This window comes from Cololabis saira, chromosome 6, assembly GCF_033807715.1.
Source record: "Cololabis saira isolate AMF1-May2022 chromosome 6, fColSai1.1, whole genome shotgun sequence".
In the NCBI taxonomy this organism is placed as follows: Eukaryota; Metazoa; Chordata; class Actinopteri; order Beloniformes; family Belonidae; genus Cololabis; species Cololabis saira.
In genome coordinates this window covers 26,458,895-26,478,414 of record NC_084592.1, presented here as the reverse complement: position 1 = coordinate 26,478,414, position 19,520 = coordinate 26,458,895, and the positions used below count along the sequence as shown (strand labels likewise).

General features: G+C 37.3%; 1 protein-coding gene across 10 annotated transcripts in view; it reads right to left on the bottom strand.

Annotated features, from left to right (window-relative positions):
* The window catches only part of LOC133446071 (nck-associated protein 5-like), a 78,771-nt gene extending 59,678 nt beyond the window's left edge, over nt 1-19,093 (bottom strand). For 6 of the 10 annotated variants that reach the window (XR_009782798.1, XM_061723827.1, XM_061723825.1 and 3 more), the window contains exon 1: nt 18,531-19,092. Coding sequence is in view for 8 of the 10 variants with exons in the window: in XM_061723827.1 (XP_061579811.1) it covers nt 18,531-18,613 (83 nt within the window). In the remaining 2 variants the exon portion in view is untranslated. Of the gene's footprint in view, nt 1-18,530 lie in introns of all 10 variants that reach the window. The other 4 variants (XM_061723822.1, XM_061723820.1, XM_061723823.1 and 1 more) reach the window with 1 other exon arrangement.
* Nucleotides 19,094-19,520: the final 427 nt, after the last annotated feature.

Here is a 19,520-nt window from a genome sequence, read left to right as displayed (position 1 = left end):
TCAGATGAACGTCTGCAAACCTAAGAACTGCTGTCTCCTGGTAACATTTCAAACAGGCAACACTTGTACAGTAGTTTTTCTAATTTTACGGCCATGAACTTTAATATTTAATCTTTTTTATGAGGCCCTTAGGGTCTGACAAGCAATGCTTCTGAGCATTGTATGGTCTAACCTTGGGGTGAACTTCCTTGCATTTTCACTACTGGGAAGATTGCCAACTGCCTTGAATGCTTTCTGCTTCTTATTATCTATCTCAATGAAAAATGACTCAAACCTGTTGGAAAATGGCATTATAATCCTTCCCAGTGTGTTCAGCAGCACCAGTTTCTTCCTTAAGATCATTGCTGATGTCCGTCCTCCTTGGTATTATGTTAACTCAGAACTGAATTCTCCAGACCAGCGAACTGCCAGAACCTCTGCTTTTCTAGATGATCAGTTAATCAATTGCATTTGACTAGCAGTATCTAGCTGTTTGTTAACCTTCTCCTATGCAAACAGTTAAGGTTAAACTCAGCTTTCAGATACTGCCTGTGCATTTTGGATGAGTTTTTCCTAAATAAATAATAACACGGAGTATCATGCATTGTTATTCATTTTGGGTTGTACTTTTACTAGTTGTGCAGATCATGAGACCCGGTGAGAACCAGATGCACTTTTTATAATGTTTTGGCATTAAAAGCTTTAAAATTGAAGGAGGAGGTACTTTAATTTTTCACCTGACTGCTGTTTGGCTTCTAATTCAGATGAGAAATTAATAATCTTATAATTGTACATGCAACGGTTGTGGACTTCTGAAATGCTGCTGATGCTGAAGTGCTGATTTAGCTCATGCATTAAATATTTGCTGATTTTTTTTTCTGCATAGTTTGCAGTCTTATTTGAGCTTTTCTTTCCCTCCTGCCCTCTGCATCAAACTCTCTCAGGCTTCAAATTATACATAATATAGAAGCAAGTCTACAAAAATAGAAAGACTACAGCGTTATGTGTAATAGTAACATGTAAAAGAGTTTCTGTATCAATGTCCAGTACTATCAGTTTGTTCTGAGTGATTCATACAGTATTACCAATGTGTGTTTTATAAAGAAGGTACAGTACATCGGTCATTGCAGATGCCACTAGATGATATAATCTGGTCCACATTAGACATGTATTTCCAATTATGCATATAATAGTGCGCTCACTACGCTGCTATTTCTCTGCATCAGTGTCACTGAAGAGACAGTTTGGCATTTCAGAAATGACTCAGATGCTGAAGAAAAACTAAACTAGTGTGTGTTTACTTGGGGGCCCTCTCAAAGATGAAGACTCTGTAGTGTAAATAGTTTAATTACATGTCTTCCTTTTGGGCGTGCGGGTGGGTTGGGGGGTGTAATTTGGGATAATCAAGGCAGCACTTCACCCTGTGGCACTGATGTTGGAAGGAATTAGGACACAACCTCTTAGAGATTTCGCCCTCTGGGGAGTACATACTTCTACATCAAATCACATCCTGCTGATGCATCGGCTTCTGACCTCACCAAGTGACTCTCACCAGGAAATGAGTGCAGGACTTTCAGGGCGGTAACTCAGACATGTCATTCAGCATACAAAACTAATAAACAATTATGCAAATCCCTTTAAATAACCTGTTTTACATCTATCTTATAGCTTGACTACAGTACAGCGAATGGTGACTATGTTGTAGATTTTAAACTCTAGATATTACATTTATCTCATCATCTATGTGCTTCTTCTTGGTTTCCTTGTGCACAGCTTGACTTATCTGTATGTAGCTGTTCAGATCTCCAGTTCTTAATCACGTGATTATACTCCCATATTGGCTAATCTGTTTATATTTTTAACATGTAAAAGAAAAACTGACAGTAGGGGAGAGTGGCGTAAAATTATCAATTTTTACTTACATGGTCCTTAAGATAAAATAAGGGGGCTTTTCCTTCACTTCTGCTCTGTTTTGACTAACATTGTTGACACGGGGCTATGTGAGTGTTGGTGAGTGTCACAGGGCTATTTCTCCTGCTTCTGTTTTAATCCTGTAAAACACTGTGTGAAAAGTGCGGTACAAATAAAGTTTGATTGACTGAAAATGGGGGAGTTAGACTTAAAAGACTGGAGGTTTGGGGCAGATTAAAAATAATAAGATTACATCGATGACAGACGGTTCCAACGTATGACTTCTTAAAAATGATGAGCTTTTGTTACAAAAAATGTGTTGTCCGGCATAAACGGTACAGATGCTGCTGTATCCCTCACCAGGATCTTACCACGTATGAAATTTGCTCTGTTTTAAGAGAATAACAAAAAAACTGCCTACGTTTGTCGACTGATATCAAATTGATTAAAATCAATTGTAAATCACACAACACTAAACCATGACAAAGCATAGAAACTGTGTTGTTTTACTATCAATTGTCCTGACTGAATTTACCCGTCAGCGCTTGGCTCCTCATCGTGCCCCATAGCTGCATTATGTTTGGTTTCATACACTGGCGACCCACCAACATGCATCATAGATATTTTTAGATCTGGATAAATTTGTTTTGAGTGGTCCTTGGACGAGAAAAGGAGCTATATAAGCATGTTGTTGTTTTGATCTCACAGTTATTATATCTGATATCCCAAAAATGTTACTTTATCATGCTAAAAACTGTGTTTAAAGCAAAACTGGTGCTTCCATTTGCAAATACTTCTCCTTCCTTATCCTGAAATGATGAGCGGTGCCAGAAAATATAGCCATATGACAATGCAAGGGTAAGATACAGGGAGCGGGGAAGCCTGCTCTCATACTATCAGCCCATTTTCAATATCCGCCTACATCTTGGGATAGGGCAGCTCATAGAGAGTGACCCTGGTAACGTTATTGACCTGTTGGCTTCTCAGGCATCACAAATGAGTGTGTTTTGAAGGTGCAGCTTTGGAGGCAGGTCTGAAGAAAGGAGGTTGTGCTTTTTAACTGTTTGTTTTCAAAACCTTGCAGACTTACATGTTTTTCCAACATCTACCCAGGTTTAAAGGTGGGGTAAGCAATTTCTAAATGATGTCACATCTTACAATATTAGAAACAAAACATCAACATTACACACAGAGCTAGCTCCTCGCACGTTCTGTCTCCACCCCTCCTGACTGCCAGTGGGAGTAAAAAAAATAAGAAAAAAGTGGATGTGTCTTCTGTGCAGGTCGAGGTTTTATTACCAAAGTAGCATACATAACTTGTCAGCTACCTTTGCCTTTGCTCTATAAATACCAACATCCAGTCCCACAAGATCTTCTCGTGCCGAGGAGGGATAGGGTGACCTGTGTGACTGGCAGTCATCCAGGGACTCAGAACCAAAGTTACTTATGTAACTTCAGGTTTCCTGAGCTGAACTGGAGGGCAATGAACTAGCCTAACTCTTCACCCTGTTGGTGACTGGCTGGAGCCATGTTTGCACACTTTGTTTTCCTCTTAAAAGTATTTTTATCTATTTCTATTCTTATTTGCATAGCTGCTGATTGGTGGCTTCTTCTGATCAAATTACATTGTACATTGTATGCACAAAGACAATAAAATCTCTTATCTCTTATGAAGAACGTAAAAAAAATAAATAAATCCTAGTGGATGGTGAGGAAATACTCACTGAATTTGATTAAATGTTCTGGCTTAAATAAATTAAGGTTTGAATCAAATTTAACAACATGTTATAATCAAATGTAATGTAATGAACACAGAGAAAGTTAAGAATTGCTTAAACAAAAGTAAATCAGCTTGTAGAGAATGTGACAGCTGACAGATATACTCTCCATCATCAGAGGTTGCACATACATACTCACTAAGCTCACTAGCGGTATATTGCATTATATTGCAATATATTGGGTAGTCATAAACCCAGAGCAAAATATTTGACAGAGCTTGACTGTACGTACCAAATTTCATAGTAAGTCGTCCAAAAATAGCCGTTATGTCAGTAAAGAAACATGTCAACAGTGATCTGGCTTTGGAGCAGAAAATGTCAGACAGATAATTAAGACTCTCTGACAGGAAAATAAACTCTTTCACAAAATGTGTTTCAATCCCACCAAGTTTATCATGAAATGCAGTTCCAAAAAAAAAAAAAAAATCACCAGGAGTTTGTGGCAGTAGATTACAGCTATCCAACAGTGGTAAAAAAAGAAAAAGACAGAGAAATCATGCAGCGCTACCTTCTTTATAACATGAACAGTTAATCCTTTTAATAGCTGTTGATATATGCCAGTATGGATGAATTTAGCGATAACTAATCTCACAAGTGCCATCCTCCAGCTCTGGTACTAAAACCCTGTATGTGTCTGACTGACTACGCTCTCCGCTGGTCACAAACCCATCACATTCAGGGCAGTGTTTGAGAGGATTTTAAACATGGAAATGTGCATCCCTCATTCCTTTTATTCCATAAATAGTTGTTAGCTGTGATATTTTTGGCACTAAGCTATTTATTATGCATCCTTGATGTTCTAAGTCTGTGAAGTGTTCATACCAATCTGTTGTTCTCAGCCTCTAATCTGAAGCTGCAGAAAACAGTCGACATCGATCTTTGATGAAGAACTATTTATTATTAGACTCTTATATTTATTCTTTTATTCAGGTGATGAGTCAGCGTGGCAAATGAGCTCCTGCTCTGGCTAACAAGAATACAGGGATTGCTTAAGAGGCTATAACAAAAATACGGCAAATTGGATAAGGAGATTTAACTTATTAGCGAATGAATCAGGAGCAGATCTCTGGTTCTGGTCTTCTGTAATGAGAGATGGCCCTTAGAAAGTGAATTTCTGACCAATGTGTTGACTCATAAAAACCCTTATAATGTTGAATTTGTATGACAGAAAAAACTGAAATGTGCTAAAGTAATTTGAAACCATAATAATAGTAATTATACAACATGGCAAACTAAGGCAAGCCAAGCAATCAATTGTTAAAAAAAAATAAATATGAGCAGCTGTTTAGCATCCAGAGCCCCTACAGAGGGAGCGATGCAGGAAGCAGGTGGCATATGGAGTTGTGGTGTTTGTTTAGGCAGGGGGTCGGGGTGTATGAGAGCTATTTGAGGCTGTGAGAATGAAGCTTAAACTAAGCCACAATCTTTCCTTTGGTCTGTACCTTATTGAACCTTAACTAGAGACCTATCTTATTACCACAAAGACTCAGGAACTGTGAGCGGCAGAGATAAATTACTGTAATAAGAGACTGATGCAAAATAATTCTATGCAATGTAATGGTGCGGTGCAAAAATGACATCAGTTGTGAGCTTCTTTGGCTTTTGTTGGTTAAAGTGATTACAAATCACCACTTTACAAAACATCAAATTATGGCGTTGCTAATAATAAGGCTAACAATAGCTCTTTTGTATCCAAGCATCTCAGGAAGTTACACGACTGTGACAGTGACGACTGAAGCAGCTAAACGCCATTCAGCCATCATTAATTTAATTTTCTACAGTTTTGCTTTTCTGTGACACAACAAAAGGCCCTCTGAGAGAAAAGTCATTATTAATACTACATTAAAGAGGGCACATAAAACTAAACACCAAAACAACAACATAAAACTGAAATTGTCATCACTAACTTGATGAAATGTTCATTATTTATGGCAGTTGCACAGTTGTGTCCTCTCAAACACAGGAAAGCTAGCTTACATATTCACAACTCTGCTGTTTTAAGGACAGGTTTACTTTACACCTTTACAGATCTCTTTACACCTGGAGCACAGAAAGTCGAATTATTACCTTAGTCCGACTGATATCGAATTTTCAAAAGCCATGTACACCTTAGCTGGGCTGTAGTTAAACCGAACTGGAGTTCTTGAAATCAAGCTATTAGAGCCAGATAATGCTGCTCTAATTCAAGTTATTCCGGCATGTATGGAAACTACGGTTAGTCAAGCTTCTGACTGGCCTGTGACCCTTCCCTGAGACCGCGGAAGCGGGAATAACAACAGTCAAGGCATCTCAACAACTCAGTAGCAGAAGAAGAAGAGGACGAGGAACACCGAAGAACTACCAGGCTTAGTGTGAGAGAAATGTACAGAGCTTCTGCATTGTTGGCGTCCATTTCTTCACGTGTTGTTGTCCTCCTTCTACGTCTGCTTCAAATCTCATTTGTTTACGAATTGTTCTCACTAACCGGAAGAATGTGTATCAACACCTAGCATCATAGAATCGAATTCAATTCAATTCAATTCAATTCAATTCAATTTTATTTATATACCATCTATTATAACCAGTTGTTTCTTGGCGCTTTCCAGAAACCCAGAACTTGACCACCCTTGTTATTACATAACATAAACAAACAATGGCAGGTAGAAAAAAAAGGCACCTCAATCAATAATTCGATTCTCTTCATGTATAGCTTGATTATTGCCAATAGTTTGCTTTAGATGTGCATGTAACCATGCTGATCGTTTTTTCATTAAAGCATTTACTTCAAAGTTTTTCACACTACTTAAATTTCAATCTTGATGTCAATATCTAGGAAAATACCTGATAATCAGTACCAGTTTTTATACCATGTGAGGAAAATAACAATATATTAAGAGTTTTTTGTCTGCAGTAGTCTAAGACCTACCTCAGCAAGACACATTGACAAAACATTTAAAAAAAATACCCTTAAAAGTAAAGAAGACAGGGTGCTGGTTAGCTCACTTGGTTGAGCAAGCGCAATGTATTCAGAGGTTATTGCTCTTGCGTAGGCGGTCCAGGTTCAAGTCCTGGCTTATCACTCTTTGTTGCCCATCTTACCAAGTTTCCTGTCTAGCTACTTTCTAAAAGTCTGAATATATATATATATATATATATATATATATATATATATATATATATATATATATATATATATATATATATATATATATATATATATATATATATATATATATATATATATATATATATAATGCAGCAAAGTCTTGGTAAGACGACATTGAAGTCTTCAGGGAGTTACAAGGGGAAGCACAACTCATTGAGGAACGACGTAGTAAAAAAGTCTGAAATCACCTTGTGTGAGGAGAAAGCAAGGCTAGTCTGTGTTCTTGTAAAGAGCGAGGTGCTCATGAATTTATTACCAACCATAAACAATTTTGTAAAAAAGGTTCGCTGAAAACAGCAAGAGGACAAAAAGTGTAAAGACCTTTCAGATGTCATCTTGCTTCAGTTTACACTTAATAGAACGGGGCAGAACTGTTCAGGTGCCTGCTTTGCTTTGACATTTTCAAAATTGTTGCTAAAAATACACACTTGTAATCAGTGTGTCACTAACTTTTGGCCTTCTTCAGGTATATATAAGTTCTGATGTGCTAAATACACACACATCTGGAACTCAAAGAATCAGGACTGATAACATTTTCAATGTGTAGAGCCCATATTACCACTTTATAATTAATCATAATCCAAAGTCACAACATCACAGTAGGACTGCTCGATCAGGGAAAATAATTAATCGTAATTATTTTGCCCAATTTTGCTAATTTCTGGAAGTAGCAAGCATTCCTCAGTCTTCACATAAAAATACTAACATCTCTATCGTAAACTTACATTTTTGACTAATTAGAATCTTAGACTTAATAAAAATATTTGTCCATTAAAATGCAATTAATTATACAGTCCTATTTCACTAACGGTTAATATGGCTAATAGCTAACTGCTAATAGTTAAACAGTTAGTGTGTGTAAGCTGACCAGTTTGATAGTTATGGTACCTGTTTAATACGTAAATGTTCATATAGGAGGTTTACTGACCCATCTGATTTATTAATAAAAAACGTGGCTGCCCGCTCCTCAGGTGCTTAGCTGGTGGTGCTATTCGGTGCGCAGACGAGGCTTTATAGCACTCCATGCCAACAGATTTATCGAGGTCTCGTGTGTAAAATATTTACCCTCAGCAGTTTTACATTTAACATTTTCCACTAAAAGTAGCAGATAAGGCCTTTCAGAGGTACATTTTGTCATTTTCAAGCAGTTCAGTGTTTTGACAGACATCAGCTACTGTGCATGTGTTCAGGCTCAGAATTGGTACATAATCCAACATAAATGTCAGAGTAGCTAATTGTTGTATTTGTTCTATGTATTTATTTTAAAATAAACCTCTTTTAGATGTAATTTAGGACCTCGACAGAGATTTTTGTGCCCACCCTGGTTCCAAAGCATTTATAGTCATTTTATTTGCCAGTGTACAAAATATATAAAGGAAAGTATTTGAATGAGTGTTGCAGAATGTTTTACTTATTTTTGTTTAAAATAATAGCATGTTTGCCTCTTGCTGGGGCTCACAGTCGGGCAACTGGAGTCTGGTGGGGGCCTCCTGCTCTCTTCCCTGACGCCCCGGTCTGACCTCACCCCTCATTGCAAAACATAAACCACCAAATCTAACTCTAATAATTATTCCTGGCATTATCATGATATATTGTTTCATAGTGTATTATTATATTAAGTTGTGAAATTTAATGGGATGTTAAACTATAGTATTATTATATTGTTATATATTATAGTATGGTGATATCATTTGGTTATATGTTATAATATTTTATAAAAATTATGTTATATTAGGATATAACTATATTATTATGCTATATTTATATGATATCGTGCTACACCACTCTATATGATAATTATTTATTTGTTTACTCTGAAATTAATATTCTCAATTTATGTATCTACTTTCATCATCTTATTTACACACACACACACACACAATGATGTCGTCTTTTCTCGTTGTTTGCACTGTATGTTAATAAATACAATTAAAAAAATAAATAAATAATTAATAATAATAATAATAATAATAATAATAATAGCATGTTTCAACTTTATTCTTGACATGGTTACAATAGTTACTGAGACTAGGGCTGTCAGTTTAGCGCATTAATTAGATTAATTAATTACACTGCTAATTAACGCGTTATGAAAATTAACGCAATTAATTATGACTGGCAAAATGCGCAAGCATTGGAAATTTGGCCCATTGAGGGACCCGTAGGCCACTTCGCAATGGCAGGTCACTTCCCACTTGCGTTGCTAGTCAAACAAACAAAGCAGAGTGACAATACACGTGGACGCGACTCAGGGGAGCAAGGCGAGCAAATCTTTGCTGGGGCCTTTGAACAGCAAGTTTATGTATAAAAAGAAAGAAGACAGGACTATCAACAAGAACGCGGTGATTTGTACATTTTGTAAAAAATAATTTTCCTATCACTGGAGCTGCTCCAGCCTGAATTATTACGCTAAACATGTCCGGAGAAGTTCCACTGTAAACGTTACAGGTACTAGTACTTGAATTGCTGTATTGAGTCAGCTTTAGTTTTAATTTTGAATTGAGAGTCTGCTTAAGTGCCTATTTGAGACTCAGTCGTATTTTATTTCTGAATCTTATTTATTTAACTGTATTTGTATTGCATTTTTGAAAAATGCACTTGGCCTAATTGGTTTGCTGATGTGCTTGAGCTTTTTCTTCTGAATTTCATTTATGAAACACACTTCCCAAATAAAAATGTGGATTTCAAATCTTCTCTTCTTAGTGTATTCAATTGATTAGTCATGCACTGCAATTTTGCAATGTCCTAGAATTCGAATTCTTTATTTAGGGACCTTTAGCAGATGAGAAAATGTGATTAATTAGATTAATTAATTAATTATAAATCCTGTAATTAATTAGATACATTTTTTTAATCGCCTGACAGCACTAACTGAGACAGATGCAAAAGATCTTTTATTCATCTTTACTTATTTCCAATATCAGAAGACGACATTATCAGATTGCCAAACCTTGTTGAGACAAGAGCCATGTAACAATCTTTTTTTTCTCATTTAAATTAAAAACACAAATTTTAATTCAATGACTCATACAGTAGAATCTACAGTAGAATCCAAGCGCCACAATTTAAAGCAACTAACATATCGGCAGAATTACTAATAACAGCTTGAAATCTGACAACAGTTATTTCCCAGCGATCCTCCTTCAATGCACACCATTCTGGATGTCTTTTGATATTAGTCCGGTTGTCGCTCTGCTTATTTCACAGGCATTGCTTCTATAATTGCTCTGATGTATATCCAGTGGTGTTTGGAGACAGTTTCTTTCTTTTCTTATTGTTACTACCTGGAACCAGACTAGTTCATTTCACAAAAGGTAGAGCCTTTTTTGAAATCTTTTTTTTTTTTTTAAATACAACTGCATCTTAAATATTTGAACTTGATCAATCATTAAGTTCATGTTTATATGGTCTGAATTGTAGCTAGAAGTTAGCTGTCTTTGTTATTCGTTAGTTACTGCTTCCTGGTCATCAGCAGGTGTCCTGGGTTGTAACTGTTGTGCTGGTTGTGAATAAAATTAGCTGTTTTCATCTGAATTACTAAATCATGCAACGGATCCTTATGATCTATTCCAGTCCGGTTTGCAAGAGAGAATGATAAATGGAGAGATTTAAGTGTTTTTATCACATTGATTATATTTTAAACATTTATCCATGCTAAGATAGAATTGTTGCAACTGTTACATACTGTATTGCTTAAGTAACTTCTGCAAACTCATCTTCAGCTCAGATATTGGCAGATTCTTTCATCCACATCCGCAGTGCTTTCTTTGTTTAGGTGCTTTTCGTGCATGTGTACGTTCCAGAACCTTCTGCATGATGACGTCTGGAAGTCGTAGCTACAAAATGGAGGACGATAGGAAATGGATTTGTTTCATTTTTTAATATTATTTAAAATAGATTTTGTGACATTTTACATTGATTCTGAATCGTAGCGAATGAAAATTGCAATTCTGTGAATCGATTTTTTTTGGCACACCCCTATTGTTCACAGGATGGGACATTCCTTCCCCATTCCCTTCTTGCCCACATTTCCTACCAATGATATCTTTTCCACCCAAAACCTTTTAACGTTTTGGCTACAGTTGACCTTCTTTACTGCATTCAGCTGCATCTCAATCAAAGGCACCAGACTGCAGCTTTAAACAAAACAAATTCAAGTTACCAATGAAAAATTTGCCTCTTGCATCATTCACATTGCCATACTCTCAAATACCAAGAATTACATCTATCAGTGGCAGAAATTAGGTGCTTAGAACAAGAAAACACAACAATGAACACACTCTGCGGACAGATGCTGACGCAAAGCGCAAATATCCAACAGCATCGTGCATCTCTAGCATTTTCTTCTAATTTATACAAAATTTGTACCAGCAAAGCCCGTTAATCACCATCCATTTCGTTTTGTTTACATCATTTCTATGTGTGTAGAAGCAACCACGAGGATTAGGTCAGGATACACAGGACACACTGGTGGGATGTGATCACTTGCAATATTTAACGCAAACAACCAGTCAGAAAATTCGTTTAATGATCAGTTATGCCCAGAAATGGCATTTAGGCTGCAATCTCAACATAGCCTTTCTTACTTAAGGTCTCAATGAGTCATTCCTTTTTTCTTTTTTTTTTTAAAGAAAGCATTGTGGTTCTAGTGCATAACAAAGCCTCTGTGCATGGGGCACCACTCACCCTGCTGAGCTATCCAGCACCCCAGGGGGCTCAATCTCACAAGTTTTCCTCGAGATGGTCATTTCAGAACGGGTATGGCCGATTTAAAACCTTTTTTTAGTCATATGATAGACTGGCTGAATCGGGGAAGAATATTTAGTGACCCAGGAGAGCAAACATGAAGCAAACATGTGAAACTATATCCTTTCCAAATGTATTTATTTCTTTTTTTGGTTTTGTCAGTCTACATTACACTGCATTTACAAACTGAAATGGATTCTCCAGAAGATCCAGAAGACATTTTAAAACAAAAAGACACTAATGTGGACGGAGCCTTTAATGTATGAAGAGCAACGGACAACACACACATCCAACTGAACCCCTTCCTCTTACTCTGCCGCAGAAGAGCTGTGGTTACAGGCAGGGCCGCCGCAAGGGGTGTGCGAACCGTGCGACCGCACGGGGCCTCGCGCCCCAAGGGGCCTCGCGCTATGGGCCTTTTTTTTTTTTTTTTCAAAAAAAATGTTTTTTTCGTTTTTTTTTTCGTTTTTTCCCTTATAAATATCAACATTCACGTTCCATTACAGACCTAAATGTGTACTAGTCTGTGCATATCAATAAATATATGTGCAATGATGCGCGTGTCTGTTGTTCAATACAACTGATAAGACCAAGCGCAGACACAAGCTGCTCTGATCCAGACGGTGGAGTTGGAACAAACTGTCACACAATGTCGAGAGAACGAGACAGAATCAGGAAATTTCCATCAGGGGATGAAAAAAGAAAAAAAACAAAGAAAATGGAAGAGTTTAATGCCTCTCTGAAAGGCTCGTTTGATAAATTTGTTACAAAAATCACCGATCCGACCGGGTCTCAAGCAGCCGTGGGGCCCCGTGTCGAGGCAAGCCCAGATGATGATGAGGCGGGGGAAGGTATCCAGTATTTTGATCATTGGAGAGTTAAAATTGCGCATATAGACACCCGATCCGACCCGAAAAACCCAAAAAATTTCGAGGGCCCCCCCCAGCCATTTCGCACAGGGCCTCACAAATCTCCCAGGCGGCTCTGGTTACAGGACAAACACAACTTCATTCTCCCAGTGATTCACACCCACTTTATAGCTTGACTCAGCAGTTTTTGTTGGACTCTCGTTTGTCCCGATGTATATGTACATGAAGAGAACAGGTTTACCGGCAAAGGACGTATGTCATGGTAAGCCAAGACAGCTGGTGTTAGTGGCGGCTTCTAGCTTGTCAACATTGGCTTTTGCCAGTTTAACACACACAAGGAATTTGTTGTGTGTGTTAATTGGTGCAATACAAAAGAGCAAATAATATTAAAAGAAAAAAATGTACAACATGTTGGTTTTAAAGTGCCGGAGTAATGAGTCTGTACAAAAGTGACCTGGGATGTGCGTTAATGCGACGCATAAGGTCTGGCCTGGGTAGCTGGGGGAGGGCTCCACCTTCTGTGTGGGGTCTGCCCCGGTCTGTCCGGGTTGGGGGGGTCTCTGTGGCGATGCTTCTGGTGGTCGTGGTCGGTGGAGCTTCTCAGTGTGGACGGCCACCCATAGGTAGTGTTTTCCTCACCTGGATCGTTAGTGCTAAGCCATGTCACCAGTCCACTTATTGTGTGTGTGTGTGTGTGTGTGTGGGTGTGGGCGTGTGAGTGTGTGCACATGTATATGAGTGTGAGTGAGTGTGTGTGTACGCGTGGGGGGTGGGGTCGTATGGAATGTTTTAAATTGTGTTTTTTATTGTTATTTTATTCTGCATGTAAAGCACCATGTGTTGCATTTTATATTGTATGATATGGCGCTATACAAATAAATAAATAAATAAATAAAATAAAAGAAGTGGGGTCTTTACGTTAATGTGAGGTAGAGTGGGGTGGGGGACAGTCTGTGGTAGACGGGGGAGAGCGGGGTCCGGGGCCTTGTTGACGAGGACAGCTGCAGTCGGGAAGAAACTGTTTTTATGGCGTGAGGTTTTGGTCCTGATGGACCGCAGCCTCCTGCCGGGAAGAGGGAAGGGAAGAGTCTGAAACAAGTAGTAGTTTTCAAGTCGTTTTCTGTATTGTCTTTCTTCGAGCATTAGTGGGTCAAAGCCTGGGGCAGGAATTGTGGAGCAAGCGCAGATCTTGTGGACGGTTTACAGTCCCACTGAATAGTTACATGGACATGCGGTTATTAGCCAGTCATTATCTGACTGTGTTTGTCCAACTAAGAGAACTTCAGTTTAATTCGATTTCAGTGGGTCAAAAAAGTTTCAGTGTGATTATTTTATTTTTTTGGTTTGCTCAGGATGGGGTATTATATCAAAAATACTCGATCCAATCTGTTTCTTTTCTTAGCTGTAATAAATGTTCGTAAAAATTACAGTAAAAAACCTGTAAAATAGCAACAGTAAAAGACCGTAAAATCCAAAATAGTATATCACTGTAGTAGATTATATTACCCTAAATCAAGAAAGACTACATAACTATACTTTTTACTGTAATAATATGTAGAAATCACACAATTTTACTGTAAAAATATAATTTTTTGGTAAAGAAATTTGAAAATACCGTAATATCACAAGCATGTAATTACCCTAAAATTAACGGTATTATTCTGTCTAAATTACAGATTTAGCTGATGTTTACATTTAAATTTACAGTATAAAACTGTTCAACATTATGCAAAAACATACTGTAATTTCTACATAGGTTTACAATATGTCTGTTTTTCATAGTAATTTACCGTAAACACAACAGTTCTCAACTATGAAATTTATGGTTGCCTGAAAAGCATACCGTAATGTCATATACATTGTTAACATATTTTTTACGGTGAAATTCTGGCAACCTCAGCTGCCAGTATTTTACCGTAAATTTCAGTTTTTTTTTTTTACAGTATATGCCTTTTTTTTTAATTGGCTTTGTTTAATTGTACCCTTAAAGTACCCTGAGGTCAGTTTGTCGTGATTTGGCGTTATTCAACCTCCCGGTGCAATTTTTTTTCTTGTCGATTTGGGCCCCCGTTAAAGAATTAAATATTAGGACATGGACAACAACACATGTGACATCCACATGTTGTCCAGGTCTTAGGAGGATAAGTTAAGCTGAACTGTAATGAAGTAAAGCTGAAGTACCATCTCAACACATCTTCCTCCAGTTTGTGGCTTTTCTGTGCAAACTACCGACCTCCATCACTTGTGACATGAAAAACCTACAGATGGAGTGACAGGTGGACAGGCATTTAGCGAGGCAAAACACAAGGAAAATGAATGTTATATTAAAATACCAAGACAGTACAAAATTATACCTACAATTCAAATATTGACGTATTTCTTGTTAAACTATCAATGCAAGCCAGAAAGAAACCCCGAGGTAATGAGTTACAGCATCACAGTAAAGGACACCACGATCAGGTCAGGTTTGGCCAAACTTTATGCCATTTAAACTTTTTTAACCTACTTTGGCTTAAGCTTAACTACAAGGGCGACGATGAAAAAACAAACAAATGATGAAAACAATGGTCTCACAAGAGACCACGCAAAACACAAAAGTTACCAGCGCACTTGACTTTGACTTTAAAATAATGCCACTGCTGCAGTGATTAGATCTCATGATTGTATTAAAGGTATTAATATAGGGAAGGAAGAACATCTTATATCTTTGTATGCTGATGATATCTTGTTGTATATTCATGATCCCTTATATTCATTACCATTTATTTTAGCATTATTTGGAAAATTTGGGAAGTTATCAGGTTTTAAAGTTAATTGGGACAAAACAGAGATAATGCCAATTTCCAATTTCGACTATACCTTATTGAAGAGTCAATATAACTGGAAATGGTCAATTAAATGTATTAAGTATTTGGGTATGTTTATACCTAGAAAACTGGATGATACCTTTAATTTGAATTATCTTCCATTAGTTAATAAAATAACAGAAGAATTAAAGCGGATGGGACATCTTCCTATTTCTCTTGTGGGAAGGGTTAACATAGTTAAAATGTCTGTTTTGCCCAAGTTTTTATATTTATTTCAAAATCTTCCAATTAATCCACCACAATCTTTCTTTAAAAAAATACAAAGTTTAGTTTCTTCTTTTATATGGAATAATAAAACCCCACGTGTTCGGATGTCAGTGTTAAATTTACCATATGAATCTGGTGGCCTGAAACTTCCCAATTTTTACTATTATTTTTTGTCATCTCAACTTACTCAATTTAAACAATGGTTTTTAAATAATTCATGCTCATGGAAAAGAATAGAATCCTTGGATACCTTTCCGTACAGCTTGGAACATTTACCATATATTAAGTTTAAAGATGTGAATAAAATAATTAAGAATCCTGTTATATTAAATAGTCTTAATATCTGGAAATTATCTCATAAACAGTTAGGTTATAAGATTGCCCTTTCTCCCTTTTCCCCAATTTGGAAGAATCCAAGTATTGCATGCTGTAAGGATGACACCTTTAAATTTTGGTATGATAAAGGTATCCAGGAATTCTGTCATTTGTTTGAAAATAGGACATTTCTTTCATTTGCTCAACTACAACGGAAATATGGATTGCCTTCTTCACACTTATATCGTTTTTTTCAAATAAGACACGTAGTAAATAAGGAAAATGGTTCTCTTCAAGAACCCACACCATCAAAAATTGATATTATATTAAACAATAAGGAACAGAACAATGAAAAAAGTATATCTAAGATCTATAATATTTTTGTTGACTGTTCTGTTATAAATACAGACAATTTAAGATGTAGGTGGGAACAAGATCTCCATATTGATTTACAGAAAGAGGATTGGTCTTACATTTGTAGGCAAGTTCATAAATGTTCTTACAATTTAAGGCATAAACTAGCTATTTTTAAGATGATACACAGGATTTATTTTACACCAGAGAAATTGCATAAAATGAACAGTGAGATGTCATTTCTATGCTGGCGTTGCAAGAAACAAAAAGGAACTTTTTTTCATATGTTTTGGTCATGTGATGCACTTTCCTTTTTTTGGAATTCTGTTACCAAGCTGATATCTCAATGTTTACGTGTAGTTGTCTCTTTGTCACCTCGTTTATGTCTTTTGGGAACTAGTATGTCAGACAAGTGGAACAAATATCAATGCAAATATATAGATCTTGCTATGTTGGCAGCCAGGAAATGTATAACCTTAAATTGGAAACAATCTAAACCCCCAGTATTAGCCCATTGGTGGAACGAACTCTCAAGCTACCTTACACTTGACAATATTTACTACAAGAGCAAAGGCAAATCCTCAGACTTTTTAAAAATATGGCAATCTCATACAGAATTTGATTTTAAGAAATCCGTAGGTAATTGTAAGGCATAGTGACAATGATAAGACCCGAGTGCAACTGTTTGTATTGTTTTGTTGTCGTGTTTGTTTTAAGTGGGGTTTTCCCACCGTTTATGTCTGTTTTGTTTTGTTAGGTATTTTTTGGTTTTGTTTACATTGTGTTTTGAGGGTATATATTTGGGTATCATTTTTGTTCTTTAACGGACCAGCCCCAACTTAGAAAGTAATGACATTTTGATAAGTCCCCTTCATCAAGAAGTAGGTAGGAATATTATTTAACTATTTAATTATTATTTCAGTCATTGATAGAACAGATAGGGTAGGACTATCTGGTATTCTCAATTAGTGCATTGAGTAGAATTTTTGGTTAGTATATTTGGCATGATTATAGCACTATGAAATATGTTTTGGTATGTATGGACTTTGACTTTTTTTTTTTTTACATTTTTTTTTTAATTTTTGAAAAATTGAGTTGTGGGGGTTTGTGTTCTATGTATCTAAGGTATACCCCTCTTTTTGTGTCTGAAAATATAAAAATACAATAAAAAAAAAAAAAAAAATAATGCCACTGGTTTAAAAAGCTTCAAATGGTTTCGGGACAAAACACATTTTAGATCTGTTTGACTTATATGAACCGTTCAGGCCTTTCAGATCATCCGAAGCAGGTTTGCTTTTCACCCCTAAAGTTAGAACTTAACAAGGAGACACTTTTAAACTAAATTCTAAAGTTTATGTTTTTATTGGTTTTCTTTGAATTACTTGTTTACATTACTCAGCTTTATTATGCATATTATGTATTTTTATTGTTTTATAAAGAATGAAGCAACTAAGTGAAGAACAAAGTTTTAATTGATTGCACACATTGCTTGTGCAACTTCTACTAAAATCGTGTACAAGTAAAAACAAACAAAAAACCCGTAAAACCTTAACTCCCTGTAAGAAAACAATTTTGAGATGGTTTATAGAAATAAAAAGCTTTTCTTTACCATAAAGTTACTGTCAGACTAACATGCAAAAAGCACAGTTATCTCAGAAAGGTTTGTATTAAGCACCTTAAATCTGATAAATATCCAATTTATTCAACATCATTTTCTTTATTACAGCCACTGGAGTTAAAACAAAAAGCATGTCAGACTGTTAAGCTAATTAAGTGGTAGTCACTGTGGGGAAAAACCCCTATCGGTCACATGAATCATGAAACAAGAGTCTACTGTTTGTCTTCTTTTTATTTGTTTTGATTAGGGGGGGGGTCCTTATTCATAAAGTCTCTTCCCACCTCACAAAGAAATATGGTGAAAGAAATGAGATTATAAGGGGGGCAATGCTGACCTCATCTGCACCACTCTGACCAGACTGAGGTAAAGCTGGGATCAACATTTGATCTCTTCCAATAAGTTGCTACTTGGTCATCAGAGAAAATGAAGTCAAATCCTTTCACAATCCAACATTTAAATTATTCACCCAGGTCTTCTCTATCCATGGGATCCTAGCCTACTTTCCCAGTATTGTGGAGCGGTGACAGTTACTTGTTGGTCATGCATTATACATGCAGCTATTCTGCATAATGCTTGCATGCATTATGGTATCTAGTTCACCATCAAAGCATCGATAGATATGTTTAAAAGCACAAATATTTCATGAAGGACGAGGAAGTAAACATGATGGAAAGAAATGGACAAACACACAGAACCCATCAGGGTGTCATGAGCGTGAGGGTCACAGCTATGCATCCTTACCCTGCCGGCTGCCGTGCGTATCCACGGAGACAGATGTCAGCAGAGTCAGCGGGCTGAGAGGTCTCCGCAGAGGTGTGTAGCATGCCTCATCCGCATCACATTGGCAGACCACCCGAGGAACAAAGCTCAGCGTAGAGCCACAAATCCACTATCTGGGTCAGTGCTGCTGGAGCCATCCTTGTGGAGAAGAAGGCAGCGACTGAGACGTGCAAAGGAATCACAGGCCCACAGCAATCTTAGCATCCAGCCGCATCCTCAGTCTGCATCTGTGCGGGATCCAGATGCAGTGAATTCCATCAAGACTCAGACGAGGGCAAATCCATGAGGCTCTCGCGTCCAAACACGTCCAGAGCGTTCGCCCTCAGTGAAATGTAACCTTGTCTGCACGAAGCATCACTCCCTTAGTGAAAGGCTGCCTCCATTTCTCCTCTCCCCCCTCTGCCTGCCTCTGCCTAATTCACTGCTTTATCGCTCTATTTCTGTCTTTTCCTGATGCTCACCCAAATTTCCACTTCACTGCTCTCGCTCTCTCTCTCCCTCCCTAATTCTCAGCTGTGTCTCAGTACTGAGCTCAGCCTGTGCCCAGAGGATGTTGAACATGTGTTCAGGGTGGGGGTTGGGGACTGCTGACTTCATAGGTGGCACGCTTACTTCTCACACTGATAGGTTAGGCAGGATGGTGCTCACCACATGCACACTGGGCTCAGCAGCATCTAACTGACAGTTGTTAAGAGATCAAATCTGCTTGGCATCTTTTTTTCCTGTAACTACTCCTAGTTTTGAAGCAAACACGTGAGCAGTCGCTTCTAAGATTGAGTAGTAATCTGTAGTAAGAAGAAGAGGGAGGGAAGGAAGGAAGAGCCATTTCCAAATGCAATGGGAGTACAAACCCTATAGCCTCAGAGAAAATAGAAAACACAAGAGTGTTTTTCTTTGCATTGCACAACAGAAGCGGTGGGTAGGGGTGGAAAAAAATAGACAAACAGTGAC